The 21,164-nt window shown below is 38.4% G+C and overlaps 1 protein-coding gene across 2 annotated transcripts; it reads right to left on the bottom strand.

The window, feature by feature from the left end:
• Window positions 1-4,057: 4,057 nt before the first annotated feature.
• On the bottom strand, window positions 4,058-21,124 carry LOC131797854 (signal peptide, CUB and EGF-like domain-containing protein 1). 2 transcript variants are annotated; one of them, XM_059115523.2, is made up of 23 exons: window positions 20,997-21,124; window positions 17,100-17,226; window positions 16,392-16,497; window positions 15,913-15,991; window positions 15,215-15,262; window positions 14,820-14,945; window positions 14,446-14,568; window positions 13,538-13,666; window positions 12,771-12,974; window positions 12,315-12,521; window positions 11,666-11,902; window positions 11,018-11,260; window positions 10,014-10,220; window positions 9,618-9,692; window positions 9,229-9,372; window positions 8,674-8,829; window positions 8,067-8,201; window positions 7,336-7,530; window positions 6,873-6,908; window positions 5,877-6,041; window positions 5,654-5,779; window positions 4,993-5,172; window positions 4,058-4,178 (listed from the first exon to the last, which is right to left on the bottom strand). In XM_059115523.2, the coding sequence occupies exons 1-22, from the start codon at window positions 21,058-21,060 to the stop codon at window positions 5,000-5,002; spliced, it is 3,105 nt and encodes a 1,034-aa protein (XP_058971506.2). In that variant the 5' UTR covers window positions 21,061-21,124; the 3' UTR covers window positions 4,058-4,178; window positions 4,993-4,999. The 2 variants fall into 2 exon arrangements, with proteins under 2 accessions (XP_058971506.2, XP_066017737.1); XM_066161640.1 differs by lacking the exon at window positions 20,997-21,124 and adding an exon at window positions 18,907-19,051.
• Window positions 21,125-21,164: the final 40 nt, after the last annotated feature.

Raw genomic sequence — 21,164 nt, 5'->3', positions numbered from 1 at the left:
AATATCGAATCTGAAAGGATATTTTAAAATATTGAAACAAAAAAAAAGATTTAAGTAGGCTCAGTTTGTGCTAACTGAATTGTTCAACTCATATGTTAGAGGTCAATACATTTGATTCATGTAAAGGAGGATTATTAGGATGAATTCGTAGAAAGCAAATCATGACTGAGGCCAGATTGATGATTAGACATTCGCTTAAACCTCGTTTTACCATGGATTGCTTACATATGGACGGTGGCTCCTGAAAGGATGTGTTTTGCCAGACGGTATTTGTATAATGAGGTAAAACCGTTGGCACTCAGATTATTCATCATTCAGTTTCAATTCAATTCTGGTCAAAGCGAATACGAGCAAAGGTTAGAGATAGAGCCATTGAAACTTGCATTACAATCACGAGTAATGTGATGCGCGTAACAGTAGAGCACAGCTTCTCTTTTATTGGTGTCTACAGTAGAGTTCAAGTTGGTGATCACCGGGGAAACTGAAAAGATAAATTCTAAATTACCGTTCTCAGTCATTTAATTTATGAGCGCCTGTCTATTCACGAGTCATGCGATAAGAGTGCTAACCCGAAGGGTGACTATGCGAGGTTTTCAAAGTACTTTACCTTATTGACGGTCTTCGTCCCTTTCGTTATTTCCAGTTCGCAAACCATCTCTTTATTCTGATGGTGGGCCTGGCCTACTCCGCATTGGCGCCCATCATAACTCCGTTGCGTTGTACTTTGGGTTTGGTTACATTGTATGGATGCATCAGACTTTAAGTATTTACATCCCTAACAACAGCTGTGGCGGCATGATGTGGCACGATTTTAAATCGTACATACCTTCTTGTTGGCGGCCGCCATTTTGAGATCATACGCTTTCCCAGTGTTCTTTGCAGGCCTATTCAAAAGCGAAATCCCCGCCAAAGCCCCGCTAGCCCCGCTAACGGTCCCCGGTCGCTGTTATTTGTGTCTAATGTTATCGAACACCCCGCACACTGGGGCAAAGATGACCACTAAAAACCGTTAAAATCCCCCGCTAATGACCCGCATTCCCCGGGTATGGGGGTGCGGGGCTTTCCACTGACTAGTGCATTGGAATTCCCCAGAGCAAACGGTTTATTTATTAGAGGCAGATAAGTTTTATCTCATAATTTTGTTTTCCTATCTATTATTTTTGAGGAAAGAATGCGGGGATTTTTTTCTTTATTATTTATCATTTTACCCGAGACAACAATAGAACGTGATCGAACCTGGCAACGTTAATCAACTTAAGCGACCTTTGAACGTGAGCCAAGACGAAAACCTAAAGCTTAGGCTGATGTTTGAAAATACTTTTTCAACATGTAATCGGCTATCAGAAGAAGAAATAAGGAACATCTTCGGGCAAAGTTACTCAGAAAAGCGCACACAGAAAGCAACAAGAAGTTTCTCAGACTTAGCTCTCACATTGATCAGTCCAATTTAAGGTTGCCTTTCAGGTAGGTTTTCCCAAACTATTTTTGCACACAGATGTTTGGTAGTTTACCTGTTTTAAAAGTTCGTTTTTATCCTCAGGATATTTAATGAGGTAATTAATCTATTCTCTTGAGAAAGATGTTGTTACGTTTCCGTTGCGTCCATCTGTTTTCCTCGATCGGCTCCTACTTCGATGCGAATCCCACGACGTCTATGCAAATATTCCAATATCGAACGATCATATTACGAAGTTGTTCTCAATGACAACAGTTTTGGGGTGGAAATGCAGTTTTGCCCATTCTATGTTAAGAATTTGTATTGATCGGCTTTAGATGGCAAACCTCTCTGGCAAATGTTGAGGTTTTAAACTCTCTTCTGTTTATTTCGTTTCTAATTTGTAGACGAACGCATTACGAAGCTCCAAAGCCAAAATTAAAAATGAATCAATCTTTGTTAGAACTAGGCAGATAAGTTTTAACTCATAATTTTGTTTTCCTATCTATTATTTTTGAGGAAAGAATGCGGGGATTTTTTTCTTTATTATTTATCATTTTACCCGAGACAACAATAGAACGTGATCGAACCTGGCAACGTTAATCAACTTAAGCGACCTTTGAACGTGAGCCAAGACGAAAACCTAAAGCTTAGGCTGATGTTTGAAAATACTTTTTCAACATGTAATCGGCTATCAGAAGAAGAAATTAGGAACATCGTCGGGCAAAGTTACTCAGAAAAGCGCACACAGAAAGCAACAAGAAGTTTCTCAGACTTAGCTCTCACATTGATCAGTCCAATTTAAGGTTGCCTTTCAGGTAGGTTTTCCCAAACTATTTTTGCACACAGATGTTTGGTAGTTTACCTGTTTTAAAAGTTCGTTTTTATCCTCAGGATATTTAATGAGGTAATTAATCTATTCTCTTGAGAAAGATGTTGTTACGTTTCCGTTGCGTCCATCTGTTTTCCTCGATCGGCTCCTACTTCGATGCGAATCCCACGACGTCTATGCAAATATTCCAATATCGAACGATCATATTACGAAGTTGTTCTCAATGACAACAGTTTTGGGGTGGAAATGCAGTTTTGCCCATTCTATGTTAAGAATTTGTATTGATCGGCTTTAGATGGCAAACCTCTCTGGCAAATGTTGAGGTTTTAAACTCTCTTCTGTTTATTTCGTTTCTAATTTGTAGACGAACGCATTACGAAGCTCCAAAGCCAAAATTAAAAATGAATCAATCTTTGTTAGAACTATAGAACCGGTTACATCGCATTGTAATTTTTGTTTGGAGGAAGATGATGGCGGGATTTATTTATTTATGGAAGTAACTGACTTAACCTTTTTTATCTAACAAACCTAAAACTATTTCGTTGTCTCAATTTACAGCCAACGATTCCGCTTGATAAACACAACAAGTTATAGTGGTGTGAGATATCATTGATAGTTTCATCGCCATGCCGTCATTTTTGGAAATGCTTCCACTTTTGAATCCACGACCTTTAAATGGCATACTAGAAAGAACAAAAAATCACGGAGTCCAACTTTTAGGAGTATGTTACTCCATATTGCTGTGTTGGCAGATCGTCGGAGTTAGTCTTTTCGCAGTGCGTTGCGTGACATGCTACGAAAAGCAAATACTTACTTTCAAGTGTGACAAGGACGCACCCTTCCGCCACTCAAAAGTGCTGCAACTTGTTTGGTTGGTAACGCAATGCCTCCATGGTGCTATACTTATTGCTGCCCTACAGAAAGTTCCAGCGTTCCCTGGTTACAAGGCAATCTTGCATAGACTGAAATTTCTTCCCTCGTTTTGGACCTTGATCGTCCTTATTATAATTCTCCTCTCTAGATTTGTCTCATTATCATTTTCCTCTGAGTCGTCCTTGCAAATGCTGATAATGATCGTTTTCTCTGTGAGTTATGTAGTGAAAATTCTTTTGATGGGCTTTTTGAACTACACACAGTTGAAAATGTTAAAAAATAACTACCCGAAATTTGTTTTTGTTCTAAGCAAGTTGGCACTTTTCGTTTTTGTTGTAGAATGCCTGGTCAGTTTCGCTATGTCGTTTTTATCAATGTTACTTAGAGTTGAAGAGATACCCAATTTGGGTAAAGGGGAAAAATTAGGTGTCGTGAGGACATCTGACATCTTACGACAAGTAAGTGTGGCCTTCTTTCGTCTTAAGATATTGAGCTTCTTCTGGCAAAAACTCTTTGTTGACGACAAAAATATACTTTCTAACTTCGAGAACTTGCCGGACTGAGCAATTGTCGTGTGAAGGGGAACCAGGATCAGCAATTCGAACAATGTAAATGATGCAAGGGAAGTTAATAAAAAAGAAAAGAAAAAAAAAGAAATGAGAGGGGAAAGCAAAGTACCTTTCATCCACGTAGTAGGCTTAGGATGTTCCCCAAGTGATCCACTACCAGATAAGCATGCCAATCAGATCATATATTACCAGGACAGAAACATTTCTTTTCAACATCAAAAACAGTGTGATCATATCTCTTTCTTTTCCTGTACTAGGGTTAAGTAATTTTGCGCTCACGCAAGTTAAACGAAATGTTATTTGAACCTAGCTAGTTTCCTTTCAAAGGTGTACATTCTTAAGTAAAGCTGACTGTGGACTTTATTGCATTTTGTAAGTAAGAGGAGTTACAAGAGTGTTCAGTCAATAAATCTTCGTTGACACTGTACCGCTGTTGTTGCTCTTGGAATTTCCAGTAACCATGACTGACCTAGAGAAAAACGAAAACATGAAGTTGTTTAACGGTCACCTTTAGCGGGTCTATAGTTAATTTTCAATGTACTATTTTGTCTTATTAACTTTGATTATTGTAACCTCAAAAAATAAATAAATAAATTTCTTTTTCTTATGGACGTTTATCACACCCTTCATTACACATCGCGCATTTAAAATCTCCCCGCCATTTCTTTGTTGAAGTCGCCAACGTTTGTATACAGAAAAGTTTATTGTGGTTTCCGTCTTTAAATGGGTTTGGTTAAATCTCCTAGAAAAAAAACCATCAAGACTCCATTAAGGCCTCAGCAGAAACAACTGATGTGAACGGTGATGTAGTGTAGTTTTGGTAAACATTTACAACACTAATTCAAGCATTCGGTAAGTGAAAAATGATACAAAATTCAACCGAAATGCTGAATTCAGTGCTCGCATTTGGCTAGATATTACGGATATTTTCGTGAACGGATAAATATTAGTATGGGTAACAACATGATTTCGAGTCCGATCTGGTGTTAATAAACACGAGTAAATTTTTCAAAAACAACACAATCGACCCATAGGTCGAGTGAAATTTGTAGTCTTTGAAAAATATAGAAGTGCTTATTTTACACCAAAATGCACGAGAAATCATATTTTTACTTATTAATAACTTACGTGCAAAACGCATCACAGAAAGTCAAAAAAGAGAGATGAAATTTTGGCAGCGCGTGCACTATTTGTAATTTACACTCGAGTTACATGAAAAATGCACTCGTTTTCAGCCAATCAGACGCACGCAATGTATATTATAAGTCATAAAAAACACTTACATCACGATCACGACACTTTCAAGTCAAGGGTTTCCTTGTCCTGGCCGAATTGGTTGACCGCGATACACTCGTACCGCCCTGTGTTGTGTTCTGTGACTACTCTTATAACCATGCGAGTACCAATTGGTTGTCCTTTACTGTTAACCAGCTGTACGAGCTTGGGAATACCAAGGAAGTCACCTGGAAAGACAAGAGTAGCCATTGTATATATTTCAGTTCGAACAAGAGAACAGTCAAGGAATAAACGAAGATTCGAACGAAGAAGGAAAGTACGAAAAAAATTAACTAGTTGTCGTGCAAGTGATGATGAACTTGTTTGAAACGATATCAATATCAATGGCGATGAGGATGAAAGCCTTTACAAAAATGGTAATAGTGACAGCTTTGTAAAATTATGGAGACTATTTACGATAAAGGGAAAAAGAAGATGAAATGGAAGAAGACTTCCTCACCAAATTCATATCAAAAAGTTTTAACGTGTTGAACCATAGCCTAATGCCATATACGCAAATAACAATCTGCAAACTATTGTTTCTTTGAAATTAAAAACTCTCAAGGAAAAAAACCTAACGCATGTGTAATGGATGCTTTGCAGCAATGACATAGCAGATCAATTGATTGGAAAATTTCAAAAGCAACATTAACGTTGTGTACGACTCACTTGGAACATCCTCCAGAAAATGCCAACTGACAAGTGGGGTTGGCGAGGCATGCGCATAACAGTCGAGCACAGCTTCTCTACTATTCGTGTCTACACTGGAGTTCAAGCTGGTGATCACCGGGGAAACTGAAGAGATGAATACCAAATTACCGTTTGCGCTTATTTTATTTATACGCACCTGTCTTTTCACGAGTACATTGGTTCAAGTAAATTAGTCTCTTACCGCCACATGCCTCTGCAGAAGTCGCAGCCAATTGCAAAGTCTTGGTCCCATGCTCACAGTTTTTACATGCGGTCTCTCCAGGTTGGTCCTGGTAAGTATCTTTTGGGCAGACTCGGCACAGAGGACCTGACCCGTCCACACTGAATTTACCCGCGGGACACTGATCTGTCGAAAAAGGATGGTGGGGGTGTTGGAGGGGTGTAAAACAGTGGCGAATAGGGTGGTGGGGTGTGGAGGGGTGCAAAACAGTGGTGAACAGGATGGTGGGGGGATGGGTGCAAAACAGTGATGAATAGGATGGTGGGGTGGGGAGGGGTGCAAAACGGTGGTGAATAGGATGGTGGGGTGTGGAGGGGTGTAAAACAGTGGCGAATAGGGTGATGGGGTGGGGAGGGGTGCAAAACAGTGGTGAATAGGATGGTGGGGTGGGGAGGGGTGCAAAACAGTGGTAAATATCAACGAAAAACCTGCAACATTGATTAATGTAATCCTACAGTAAATCGAAATTGTCCAAGGGCGGTTGAAACTCATCCGACATTGCTGGTCTGTAATTGAGGTGAAAAGAAGTTGATTCACACCTCTAATCAGGTTAAAATCAAAATTGTCTTCCCGCTCGAAGCGAGTCAGCCGAATACGCTTTATGTTCATTGATCTTCAGTGGTTTTACCATTTTTTGCCAAAGTGGCGCACAAAAAATTCTTCAAAGAATGTAGTGGAACAAAGCCTGAACATTTCCATATTTTAGCTGACGCCAACTGTACTTTTTTCCTATTTTATCAGCAGTCTAAACACTCTCAGCCATTTCCATTTGAAACGATACTTACACCTCATCAAATGGCTTAAAAGAAGAACGTAGTTAATGTCATTAGCTTAGTAACTTGCTGAGATGAACAAAACTAAATTCACATACTTCAGGCGATTTCTTTAAGCGTCTAACTTAGCAAAATAAACCCTCATTAGTCGTAAACAGTAGCTTCTTGGTGTTATTACACTTACCTACAGCCCTCGGAAACAAGACGTCATTTGCCATATCTGAAAATGTCAGAGAAAATTTTTACGAAAAGATTGCGTTTAATTTAAAAGTAAATCAGTGGTAATATTTGTTAGAAAGAATATTCAACTGAAATTTGTATGACTAAAAAAAGGGTGAAATATGAATTTAACATTGCGGCGTTACTGAATCTTGTTCAGTTCAATTTGAGCTTTTTATTCTTACAGTAGCAGAAGTGGAGGAATACTTTGAAATTAACGTGTAAGAGTATCTTTCGCTACTGTACTAACATAATAAGAATGCTGATTAAAAAGACGTTAAGTGTTATACCGTTAACCATTTAAGGAGCTGCGATATAGGGCTTGGGTGAACTTGTAAATTCAGCTGCCAAAATTGAATAATTTATAGAGGTAAGCGATAGTATCCTGTTTCTAATGCATATTAACCGTTAGGCTTGCTTAACCTTACCTTTCTTTCGTGTTGTTTCTCTCCTAACAGATGATTTTGCAACAGTGAGTTGAGCAGCACGAGTCACTTCACCATGTGTGTTAGCTGACATGCAAGAGTAGCTTCCGCTATCTGATGAGTCTGCATTTCCGATGGTCAGCTGTGTTCCTATGGGATTACCGTTCTTGTCTTTGATTGGGGCTTGAGTTTTGGAACCTACAGTATGCAATTGCCATCTTCACTATTAGTTAGTTGTAGGGGATGAGGAATTATCTATCACCATTGTCTAGCTTTGCTAATGAAGGGAACCTTTATGTGACCAGAATTGGCGAGAGGCTCATATTAAAGAAGCATCTATCCCAACAAAACTCGTGAACAAAGAAAATTTTATCAAATACACGTGTTGAGGAAAACAGGTCTCCGTGTCAACTTTCATTTCTTATGGATTCATCTACACCAGCAAATGTTCATAAGGAGTCTTCTTTAAAAAAATACGGCAAATGAAAGACACAATGCTATGATGAATAAGACGAAAGGAAAGTGTATTTCGTAATAACATCATTTATGAACTTGACGTTACGTATGCAGATTGGCGCAAAACGCGTCATCCTTTGTTCATGTTTGTCACGGCAGTGTGAAAAATTATGTCAGAAACTTGACTTTCAAAGGTTAGAAAAATGCCGTTTCTTTTTTTCCTTTTTTTTTTGTCAAGGAGGCTCATAGATGGATTTCAATACTTCTCAGCAACTTACCTTTACCATTAACTGAGTACTTCCAATAAACAGAAGGCGTGGGTTCTCCATCTGAGAAACATTTCAACACCACAGTCCCACCCACACTGACTGAAGCAACGTCTCCCGGCTCAAGTTTTGTGATTTTAGGAGACCCTGTGGGTTAATTGTTCAGACAAATATCATGGAGCAATTTTTTTTCATTCCGATGCAAAGTTTTTATGAAGAAATAAGCAGAAAAAAAGACAGCGTGTCCTTTATCCAAAGAGATTGTAATTGATGATATCTCTCAATTATAACTGACAGAAATATAAGTAATGCATATTTTATCAGGAATTTTTTTCATCGTATTCGTATTCCTTTCATCACTATATGACCATTTGGAGAAATGGTGGGTTCTTAAAGGATGCGCTTACAACCCCCCTTCCAACCCCCATTCACTCACCCCACCCTTTCCCCCCCCTTCCCTCCCCCATTTACCCACCCCACCCTGTGCCCCCCCTTCCCACTCCCATTCACTCACCCCACCCTATGCCCTGATATCCCTTTGTCCTGACCCGCCTGTCAACGAAGACTAAGGTTGTGGGAAGATTTAATTGTATTGTGACTTGTGATTCTTGTAACTTACTTCCACAAAACGTAGCTCCAATATGCAGGGTGTAGGTTCCCTGTGGACAAGGCAAGCAACTTGTCCGCTGTGGTTTGTCTTGGTATGTTCCATTGGAACAAAATTTACAGAATGGGCCGAGTCCATCCTTGGAATATCGACCAGGTGGACAAATAACTGATGGATTAATTTTTAGGACACAAAAAGTCAGGAACCTTTTATTGTTATTATTATTATTTTTTAGCTCAGGCCGGCTCATCTTGTGTGATGGAGAAACTTACTGAAAATTTTATAGAACGTTAATATGTTTCAAAGAAAAGTTAAACTTTTGCCAGAAATGATTCAGAAAACTTGCAGCACCATCTCAACCGATAAAATATATTATATATATATAAAAGCAAAAGGTAGTTTTCCCACCCGCGTTTTCCCACGCTAAAGCCGTTTGCAAGTTTTCACTTTCGGAGTCGGTTCTCATTAGCTCGTTGCAAAATGGTGATTTCAAGAAAATTCAAAATGAAAGCACCACCTCCGACTGGTTTGCAGATAGCAGAGGTTCGTGTTATTTTTATCACTCACGTCGACACTTGTATGCTCCTTTTCCTGATTGTGTCCCTGAAGGACATGCCTTACAGTCTGTCTGCCCAGTTTTATCCTGAAACGTGCCTTCTGCGCATGCTTCACAGGCGCCATTTTTGTCATACGTCCCTGGTGGGCATTCATCTGTAACAATATGTAAGAAATAGTGAGAAGCCTAAGAAAATATTTCAAGTCCCACGTAATTAGTATACTAAGATCTGGTTCTAAAGCTGAAGTTTCGAGCATTAGTCCATCATCAGAGCGAATCGAGGAGTTGTGGGTTGTGCGTGGACCAAAACCAGAGACTGAGGTAAATACCTGAGTGTAAATGTTTCTTATCTAAATTAACATCTTCAAAACTTCACAGCACGCGAAATAAATCAACTTACAGCAGCCTGAGCCAAACGACGAATTCCGAATGCTACCAACGTCACATGGAAGACTGGTATTGACCTCCTTGTAACCTAATAGAAAGTGAGGCAAAAAGATTGCTTGTTTAGATGACTAAGTTTGTGGAATATTACCAAACAAGGCAAAAAAGTTTCTTTTACTTAAGGTTATGAGTTTCATTCTTCATTTATGATTATTTGACAAAATTAAAACTGCAACCAAATACGAATTGGTCACTCTTCTTTTCCCCGCATTGCGGTCGCTTGATTAACTTTTTAAATTCTGAGTTCTAATCGGCACTTTGTGTTATCTATTAACGATATAATTGGGTTTTAGGATACTCCTCAATCGAGGTTCTTAACTATTGTTTGGTAAATAAACTTAACACTGCTTACCAACACACTGTGGAACTAGTAACGATTGAGGATAACTTTTCCATTTTCCATCAGATTTTCCACAAGTCCACCCAGAATAGAAACCAAAAGGCTTTTCGCCCTGAGGGCACGTTCTTATACAATATCGGGTGGTCCCGCCCTGTGGCCAATGGCACGTCAATGAACCACTAGGGGGGTCGCTTTCAGGGGGCAATTGGCATCGTTCTCCTGCGTGGGAAAAATAGACTTTCAGACAAAAACCACCATCCTTTTCTCTAGTATCTTTCTACTATAATGAAGAAATAACGATACATTCACCATAAAAAATTTTGTCCAAAATATACACTAACGATTTATTACATTGGAGTTGAATAACGTCATCTGTTTAGGAAAAAAAAAACCAACCATGGCTGGCAGAAAAATACCAGTAATTCCAGAACAATGGAGTAAAAAGTTGTGTATAGCGACTTTAACTCAGTCTCCAGCAAAGCGTTCAAGCAACTTAAAAGGCACATGCAACAGTACTCTCAGAAAATCTTACTCGAAAAATGTATCCCCCCTTAAAAACTATTCATGAAGGAAAAAAAAGCACAAGGCACCCAAACTAATTTCGTCGACCACGATGTAGAACAACTGTTCAGCAGTTTTCATTTTTCTATCAAGGTCCAAAGTTACTAGATTCTCTTACTCCTGAGATTACACACTCTATCTTTCGCAACACAAAAACTTAAAATATCTATTTTCAACATTACGGACTATTATGTGGATTGTCAACTCGTTATTTACAATATCTGTTGTCTAAGTTATTCATCTCGTTCTATCTACGTGCACTGATGGTTATTTTAGGTTTTCTCGCCATCGATCTGTTTTTTTTTTCTTTGCCTGTTTACCATTTGCAGTAAATTTTTGTAATTTTGTGAGTAATGGCAAATAAAATAAAAGTAAAAAGAGGAATCTCTTATTATAACATCAGTTTCAATCACTTATAATGATTGTCTCCTATGTCTTACAACCTGTATTCTTACCTCCGACATACAGGATGATTTTACAATCCGCTGAATTTCCACTGGCGTCAACAGCAGTGAAAGTCATGTGATAGCCACTTGTTCTTGACAAAGACTTGCCGTCAATGAGAGGAGGAATGTATCTGACAATACCAACATTATCACTGAAGACCGGTCTTGAGATGTTTACCCACACTTGAGAGGTGCTGTAGGACACTTTGTAGATCTTCTCTGGACAGAAGACAACCTTGGGTTTTTCATTGTCTTAAGAAAACGCAGGGGAATATAAACAAACGAGACAGTTTTAGAAGCTGTGATCATGGAGAGAAGCATGGCGCAAAACTTTATCTATTTACCTTTGTAGCTAGTTTCTTGCTCAAATATTCCTGTTCGAAAAACTTCGTAATATTAAGTTCATAACTACGCTGGCAACGTTGCGTTTTCAGTTCGTCCTCTCCTTTGCCTAAGGGATTTTTTGCCTGGATCTCCAGTTTTCCTTCCTATATAGGAATAACGCTGAAAAATTCTAACTCAACCTTAATGCAGTACTTTCCACCAAAAACTTTTTTTTGGAAGAATGTGTGATCTAAAGTATACACCACCTTGGGGAAGTATATTTTAACAACGAATACTATGAAGAAATTACTGAAGAACAAAAACGATATGCACCTTTCACACCCACAAGCACTGTGCAAAATTTCGCTTGACCGATTTCGTTCACCGCTGCCCACCTGACAATCGTGCTGCCGAACGGGAATCGGTAGCTGCTGCTTACACCAGGAGGTTCAACAGCAGTGACGTTCTTAACGTTAGCTGTGGGGATTTTCCACTGATCACTGACATCCGCTGTGCTCATCCCCGGCTTTAGAACCACATTAATGTCAGAAGGACACGTGATATACGGTGCTGGAAGAAGGGATTGTGGGAAAAAGAGCCACAGTGATAATTAATACAATCATTTATTTTGAGAGACGCAACGACCCAATTATCAGAGTGTTTTTTAGACTTCACGGTGTTTTTTTTCCCGGGTAGGACACGTGCTTCTCTCCAACGGTGTCCTTCTTTACTTAGGAAACTGGCAAAATGACAGTGAAATGTAAAGGGCTGCAGATCATCAGTGGCATGCACTCCATGTCGCTTCATACAACAGAAGCAGAAGTATTAGAACAGCAGCTTCACAGCGAAACTACAAGAATCTAGTCCTAATCGGGGATAATTTCCAGACCGTTCGGAAGCTCGGAATAGCAATTTAAATCGAAAAAATGGCCACACAACAAGAAAGCCCTAACCGAAATAAAGTGATATTGATATAACTTACTCGGATGCCGTTTTTCACAAATCGGTTCCGTTCCACTCCATTTACCATCCGCCTGACAGTCCCTGTAGCTGACTCCCTTCAGATCGTACCCGGAATTACACCTGTAAAAGCATCGACCTCCATAACGAGTGGAGCCATCAAGATATATTTTGCAGCTGGCCTGCACAGAACCATTTGGAATGTCTTTTAATGATGGACATGGTCTTCCTGTTAAAGTTCAGCAAGATATTTCACCAACTTTATCGATTGTATTATGTAAATTTTCCTCTTCAGTATGTAAGTGTACGTTTTCACACAAACCTCTAAACAGATATTTAAGGATATCTCTTTGAGACAATTATTAACCCCAGTCAAGTTTCCTTGAAAAGACTATTTGCATTGAAATGTAGACACATATTCCTAGCGACAAAGCATGCTAAATCATCTCTTGCGTTAATGCAACTTCACCTCCCTTACCTATGCAATACGATGGATGAGGAACCCACAACCCATCTCTGCCGCAAGTTGTAATCTCAGCCGCTGGCTTATTCAGAACATTTCCATGATTGCACACAACTTTGCAGGTGTCCTCGTATTTATTTTGTCCCTCTTGTGTGCATTTTGCAGGATGAAGTTGACTACGAGAATCTCTGTCTGCGCTGAAGTGGGAGCACGTCTTACCTGAAGGACAATGTACAAAAAGGCTGGAACTACTAAAATAAAAATTTTGAGGTTAAAAACTAACGAGTCCACTGTAGGTAAATAACGATATGGCAATAGAGCTGAAGAACTCGGAAAATGATAGAGTGGGGAGAAAGACATTCTGACGATTGAAGTATATTAAACAGCAAACGGACGGTAACAGGAAAGACAAAGGCACAATTCCTAACACACTGGGAAAAATATTTCACCAATTTTATTGCAAATGCAATGAATACTGATATCATGCTTCGAAAATGCATGTTTCCGAAAGCGAGTTAAGAGACAGAATAGTGCAAGTACGACATTGACAGAATTTCAGACAGAAACGAATGTCTGTTTCCCTAATGCATTATCCAAGTTATCTCTCGCGTTTAAGGTCTTGACACTCAGATCGATTTTACTCGTGTGGATGCCTCCGAGAACAGACTTTTTTCCGAGAGACATCTATAAATAGCTCAAGTGAAATCGTTGAATCACGGACAAGAAGGCTCCTTCCCCATCCCCTCATATTCTCCTGATGTCTTCAGGAGAAAATCACATACGTTTACAAGATGAGTAATCCTTCCACTCGTATCCTGGTTTACATTTACACTGAAAACCACCAGGGTAGTTTCTACAAGTAGTTGTCGTCTTGTCGCAATTGTCCTTCCCCTCTTTACACTCGTCGATATCTAAGGAGAGATGACGACAATGATAACTTTATTTGATGACTTGGAGATCAGTATATTTGAAAAACTGTTTCCTTAGATACAAAGTTCAAATTTCCCAAAGTCATTTACCTGGAAAAGTAAATGATAGTGACGAATTTAAGAAAATATTCGATATTTTTTAAAAACATGTTTCGACAGTTCTCCTGTCATCTTCAGTTCTGATTTATACAAAGTACAAAGATGAATTTGAAGTGTATAACAAAATGTTCATGGGATAGAACAAATAATTAAAACAAAACAATGTATGCAATTACAAGAAAAGTTTTAAATTTTGTAGCACCTCTCACATTTTCAGACATTTACAACATTTCCTATAGAAACAAAGCTCGAATCTACTAAAAGCGGAAATCTATAATTTTAAATTTTTCCCCAGGAAAGATGTTTCTACCTTATAACGATGAAAGGGCAACAATGATAGTGATATCGATTTTTTATGATGGTAATGATTATTGAATAAAAACAAATTTTCGATCAAATTGATTGCACATCTAGGAACAATTAGAGTTTTTTTCCTCCATTAATCCTCAGATCCTTAAGAGTTTCTAGCCCCTAATTTAGCCTTACAATATTACCCCTGAATCAAACATTTCGGTTACGAGGATAAAAATGATAACCAATTGAAGAAGCTTTTGATTGTTAAACAAATTCTCCTTGTCTATGCCAAGAGAAATGCATAGAAAAGAGTATGAAGAATATAGATACTGATGTCAGAGACATTGCCTGATGTCATGCGCACCAACCTGCACAGCGATAACCATCGACGACTTGAAAGCCGCTGCGGTGACATGCACAGTGAAATGAGCCAACAGTGTTTATACAATACTCATCACAGCCGCCTTTGTTTGATCTACATTCATCTACATCTGAAAGAAATATTCAATTAAATCTGAATGAGGAGATACATCGCAACAGGAACATTCGAAAAAAAAGATAAAACTCTCTTTACAAGCACACAAAAAAGGATAGGGGGACTAGGCCATTATTTTTCACCTAGGGGGAAGGGTTAGGGGATTTTGAGGGGGGTTACATGATTTCAGGGGTACGCACGGATGAGGGATCGATTGTCGCCGACAGTGTATAAAGATGGACTATAGAAAATATTCTTCAGAGTTACCTTCACAGCGGTTTTCGTAGTTTGTCCTGTAGCCCAGAGGACAGGTACATGTGTATGACCCAACGTTATTATGACACGTAGCAACATTGTCTGCACAGCCACCAGAATCCTTGCATTCGTCGATGTCTTGAAAAAACGAGGTAAAAGAAAAAAAAAGGGGAATGCAAAACACTATGGATAGTTTGAACAGTTAGTAAGTCGACTCTTCCCCCCAATCCACCCCCTGAAGGTGCACGGGGAAACTTTCTCGCTCGGGCGCCGCTTAAGGGAAAGAAGCGAGAGGATGACTGACAAACAAACTACTGCTTTTAACAGTTTTTAGTTCCTCAGATTTTTTCATAATTGCAATTTCGAGCTTATTCTTTTAATTTCATCCTATAGTCAGCTGGACTTACCGACACATTTCCCATCGGGTGCTTTCTTAAAACCTTTTCTGCAGTTCACTGAAAAAGATAGAAAAACACCGGTGCTTCATATCAGCAAAATTTGCGGCTCGCTTTCAGCTTTCAGCGTCGCAACCATAACAGTTACTATCACTACTCATTCTCAATGTCACAATCATGATTATTATTCATACCAACGGATGAACAAAGGGATCATGAGGAGATGAAGCTACATAATGATTTAGGAAAGGAGGGTCTCGGATAGTACCCAACCTCTCAGAAAGTAAAGCTGTTGTGTTCTGGGCAAATACACTTTATTTTCCCTGAGTGATTCTCTGAATTTCCATCGAAGATTTTCTTAGGATATAGCTCTCTATAGCATATTGGTTGAGCATCAGAGAGTATATTAGGCTGATCGCTCTGACGAAGGGCTAACGCTCGAAACGTCAGTTTTTTTACCCTTTACGGTGGCCAATTTACGTTTTCAACTCAGTTGTTAACACTAAATTACCTGCTCTACTCTCCCACCGACGCAGCACCACAGTGCCTTTAGAAACTTACCCCCTCTAATAATACACCTATTCGTTAGAGAAATCTAGACTCCTGGCATGGACTTCCGCGTAGGCGTTTGTGAGACTAAGCCCTCTAGGTGAAGATTCCCTGTTGGTAATTTGATCACTTATAACATAGTTATGAATCATAATACTCACAAGAGATGGTATTCCATTGGTATTTTACTTCTTTGTTGTAAGAAAATTGGTAACTTTGCCGAGACTTAATAACAGAAATCTGCAGAAACAGAAATTGAAAGTACATTGTAACGGGAGTATCAACACCTCTTTATGTGCGGATCAGAGACCTGTTTCCATCTCTCCGAATAAAACTGAAACTGAAACTGAAAAATAAATAAAAGATATGGATGTAGTCACAAGTGAAACCAGGCATATTCTTAGCGAGCAAGCGCAGAGTATTTCTTTCGGAAATTGTCTGGTTGCCATTTTAGATCTATAGGCAGAGGAAGGCTGGAGAGAGAGGGGGAGAGACATGTCTACCAGGGACAGGGGGGAGGTAGAATACACTACATACTCTCCTTTCTACACTCAAAGAAATCATTGTTCTTTTATTTTAGGGAGAAAAGAGGGCTGATGAAGTTGATAGCGGGATGTAACTTGGTTTCAATTTCTCTCACCTGGCTTAGCCACCAAGAGTCTTGATAAACTCCGGTTTGTACCAGTTGTATTTTGATGGCGGAAAGTTTTCCTACATCTCGATCTGTTATCGTAAATCGCATTACGCTGTTGAATAGAGATCAAACAAGTTTGTAACTGGCATAATACAACAGTAGCAGAACGTGAACTTTTAAGATCAGATCTCCAAAATTTTTCCAATGGATTTTAATTCTTCCTCTCAACGTATTTTGGCTGGCTCTGGTAACTGTTTTCCGAATCCTCTTTCCTTTAAGATAGAGTGGACAAAACTCTTCCTTCTTCTTTGTATATAAACATAATAAATACCGCCGGGTGGTTTAGATTTATCAAATGTTAAAACATTACATTGAATTTTGCGCGAGAATTGGCCCTCAGAATTTTTCTTATCAGTAGCTGAAAAAATTCTCATTTTTGAGCTTCCAAGGGTGCTGGATTAAGTTTTGCCATTCAGCAATTTTGCCGTATTTTGATGGACATCCATGTAAACTTTACTTCCAATCCCAAGATCGTTCCCAAAAACTGTTTCTTTCTAACATGCGTTTAACTGAACAGTGCGACGATACTAATAAGCCCGAAAAAAGTGGTCAATGATGACACTATGAATTTCCCCATAGAAAGGCTGTCCGAATCTTCCCATCACCACGTGCGCGTGTGTGTCGTACGTTCATTTAACATGTTGCCACACTTGCCTGTTACGGTCAAACGGTCCTGACAGATGGTGAACCGATGTCTGAGCACCTCCTACACCCACCAAAATGATTGAAACCTTGTCATCGTCAATCCCAGAGGAACCCGTGGACACAAAAAGTTTATACACTGACAAAAAAAAAAAAAAAAGAAATAAAAGAAAGAGGCAAAAATAAACATTTTGTCGTTCTAAACTTTTCGATCAGGGAAAAATTTCGCGCTTAAAAAGAAACTTACCTAGAAAGCATATTAAGGATTCAAATAGTGACAGATCATCCTAGAATTTTTGCCTCCGTGGTCTCACACTTTGGCAGATCGCTTTCTTTGAAAATTTTTTCATTTAAAACTGACTTTGTTAAAAACAGGTAATTTAGTGTTAACAACTGAGTTGAAAACGTAAATTGGCCACCGTAAAGGGTTAAAAAAGCTGACGTTTCGAGCGTTAGCCCTTCGTCAGCCTTTTTACCCTTTACGGTGGCCAATTTACGTTTTCAACTCAGTTGTTAACACTAAATTACCTGCTCTACTCTCTCACCGACGCAGCACCACAGTTTCTTTAGAAACTTACCCCCTTATTCACTTATTAAAAACAGTTCATTCTACTTAATGGGAGAGCTATTTCTTTAGGAAATGTCAAATAATCGGAATATCTCCTATAAAATAATCACGACACCCTTTAATTCGAGTTGGTTATTGCAATAGTAATGAATCAAAAACTTCCCATAATAGCTCGTCTAGCTCTATGTTTTTCCTTCCTATCAAAAACTGATCATCGTCTGTTTCCGAACATTAAAGGTTTAAAAGAAATCTGAAGGTCACAAAGCTCCATCGATTGAGTGCGGATGATTTTTCTTCACTGTTTTAAAGCGTCTTGAAATGTCTCAACATTTTATTGAATACAAATGTAGCCGGTGCAATTTAGGGCCTGTCTAAACAGAGCGAGACTATAACCCGTGGTGACCAGCATGTACTGCGAATGGAATTTGCATGTAATTTGTAGGATCTGTTAATGCCAAAGTAAACCACACTCGCGGTTGAAAATTGGCCTAAGCGGATAGTCGTAGAGATTGCCTATAAAAATGATATTTGTGCAACCGCTAATTTTATTTTATTTTTCTTTTTTTGAAAACTCGTTAAATACATTTGATAAACCATAAAAACAACATCAATAAAAGCAAACACAGGAACGCTTTCCGAAGAGCAGTTAATTATAATCCCACTTCTTTCGATCTTAAATTACAAGGTGATCATTCTTGATCATAATAATTCATTTATAACTCTTAATGATTGCTTAGTTGTTTCACACTGATGTTGAGAATTTCAAATGGTTCCTGGAAATACCAAAAGTTTTATGACTCGAAAAATCGCCAACTCGACAAATTTACGTTCGAATAATATTTCTAAAGCGTGCTAAAGTTAGAAACGTTCAAATGTTTCTTCACCTGAAAGCACGTTTGCCCTTTCCTTGTAATTTCCTCGCCAAAATTCGACAAGTGGCATATTTTCTTACAAGGTTTTTTCAGAGAGCTCTCTTTATTCGAGTTTTAAAACCAATCACTCTTTTCATGGAGGATAAGCGAAGTTTGATTTATTCAGGATCTCGATGCTTTAGATTTGGAAATGTCTCACATAAGATGTTATCGTTGATTCAGCGTCTGAACATAAAAAATTCGTAGTCTTGTAAACGGAAAACTTGAGCCTTTAAGTTAACTACAGTTACATCATTGAATAATTAGCCTGTCTTATCGATATAAGGTTTGATCAGATAAAAACCACTTCAAAAATATCAACTAGACTGCTGAGGCTTACCATAACCTTTTGCGACTGGTACTTGGATAAAGCCAAGAATCGCGAAGAGTATCAAACGAACCATTGCAAAGTGAGTGGTGTCTGGTTGGACAACTCTCTTCACGGCAGAATCAGCAACTTATAGAGGGATTAAACGATGCTTTGCTTTTTAATAGGCAGTCAAATCTAAACATGCAAATTATGTCCAATTGTGCGACGAAAGTATAACCAACCAATGAGCGGCTCTTCACGATAACCCTTTCCCGAGGGGGGAAAAAGGAGTTTTTTTCGAACAAAAAAGACGCGAAAAATAATTTCCTTCTTTGTTTGACATGTAATTTTAAGAATTTTTTGGGAGCGAATTTTTTTTTTCTCGCGTCTTCTAATGAGTTGCTTGGCTAAAGTGAAAATTACGTTTGTGGGAGGGAGCGAGGTAGGTAAAACACTACACGCCTTTGCAAACACTTAATTATGACGGGAACAAATTCAAAACTGTAGAGCTTTTATTCTCAAATAGAATGGAAAAATAAGCAATGCGTTGGAGCAATTATGAAAGGAAATTATATTTTCTCAGTTCAATCATGGACAGAAATGACGGAGGGCGTGATGTGCAAAAACGTGTTATAGATTCAGAGGCTTAGCATCCGACGGAAAACTGCATTTCGACTCATTACTTTTTTGTATCGAACTAATGAGGTGCTACATTTAGCCAGCTGTGTCTGATGTTATTTACTCAACATTTAATCATTATGCACAATTTGAGTAATTAACAGGACTGTTTGGCTACTGTCTATCACAAAATTGCTAGTAATTTACTGGGATTCTAAAAAAGGAAACATTTAACACCAAACTGTCCGATCTAAGTGTGAGAGCCTTTTCAATGCCAACACTATTGCGACCGTCTTAGTGTGAACGATAACTAGAGTTGAGTAAAAGGTCTAGCGCTCTGCAGCACTAAAATGATTTAAGATGGGAGAGTGTTTTTCCAGGTGTCAGTAAGTTTTTGCACTAATGTATGTAAACGTAGATTAATCTTCAAAAACTTTTATAGTACAAATAACTTTTTTTCTTTGTATGATTTCTTAGTTAATTTCTTACAAATATCATAATTAAAGTGTGTTATATTTAGCTTTATTTAGGTACTATTTATGCAGTCTCATATCCAGACCTTCCACGGCCAAGCGGTGGGAACATTTCTGTAATTTTGTGATAGACAGTAGCCAAACAGTCCTGTTAATTACTCAAATTGTGCATAATGATTAAATGTTGAGTAAATAACATCAGACACAGCTGGCTAAATGTAGCACCTCATTAGTTCGATACAAAAAAAACCACACTCGCGGTTGAAAATTGGCCTAAGCGGATAGTCGTAGAGATTGCCTATAAAAATGATATTTGTGCAACCGCTAATTTTATTTTATTTTTTTTTTTTTTGAAAACTCGTTAAATACATTTGATAAACCATAAAAACAACATCAATAAAAGCAAACACAGGAACGCTTTCCGAAGAGCAGTTAATTATAATCCCACTTCTTTCGATCTTAAATTACAAGGTGATCATTCTTGATCATAATAATTCATTTATAACTCTTAATGATTGCTTAGTTGTTTCACACTGATGTTGAGAATTTCAAATGGTTCCTGGAAATACCAAAAGTTTTATGACTCGAAAAATCGCCGACTCGACAAATTTACGTTCGAATAATATTTCAAAAGCGTGCTAAAGTTAGAAACGTTCAAATGTTTCTTTACCTGAAAGCACGTTTGCCCTTTCCTTGAAATTTCCTCGCCAAAATTCGACAAGTGGCATATTTTCTTACAAGGTTTTTTCAGATAGCTCTCTTTATTCGAGTTTTAAAACCAATCACTCTTTTCAAGGAGGACAAGCGAAGTTTGATTTATTCAGGATCTCGATGCTTCAGATTTGGAAATGTCTCACATAAGATGTTATCGTTGATTCAGCGTCTGAACATAAAAAATTCGTAGACGGAAAACTTGAGCCTTTAAGTTAACTACAGTTACATCATTGAATAATTAGCCTGTCTTATCGATATAAGGTTTGTTCAGATAAAAACCACTTCAAAAATATCAACTAGACTGCTGAGGCTTACCATAACCTTTGGCGACTGGTACTTGGATAAAGCCAAGAATCGCGAAGAGTATCAAACGAACCATTGCAAAGTGAGTGGTGCCTGGTTGGACAACTCTCTTCACGGCAGAATCAGCAACTTAAAGAGGGATTAAACGATGCTTTGCTTTTTAATAGGCAGCCAAATCTA

The sequence above is a fragment of the Pocillopora verrucosa genome, chromosome 14 (assembly GCF_036669915.1).
Source record: "Pocillopora verrucosa isolate sample1 chromosome 14, ASM3666991v2, whole genome shotgun sequence".
In the NCBI taxonomy this organism is placed as follows: Eukaryota; Metazoa; Cnidaria; class Anthozoa; order Scleractinia; family Pocilloporidae; genus Pocillopora; species Pocillopora verrucosa.
Note: the sequence above shows the minus strand (reverse complement) of the source record. Positions and strands in the feature narration are given on the sequence as shown.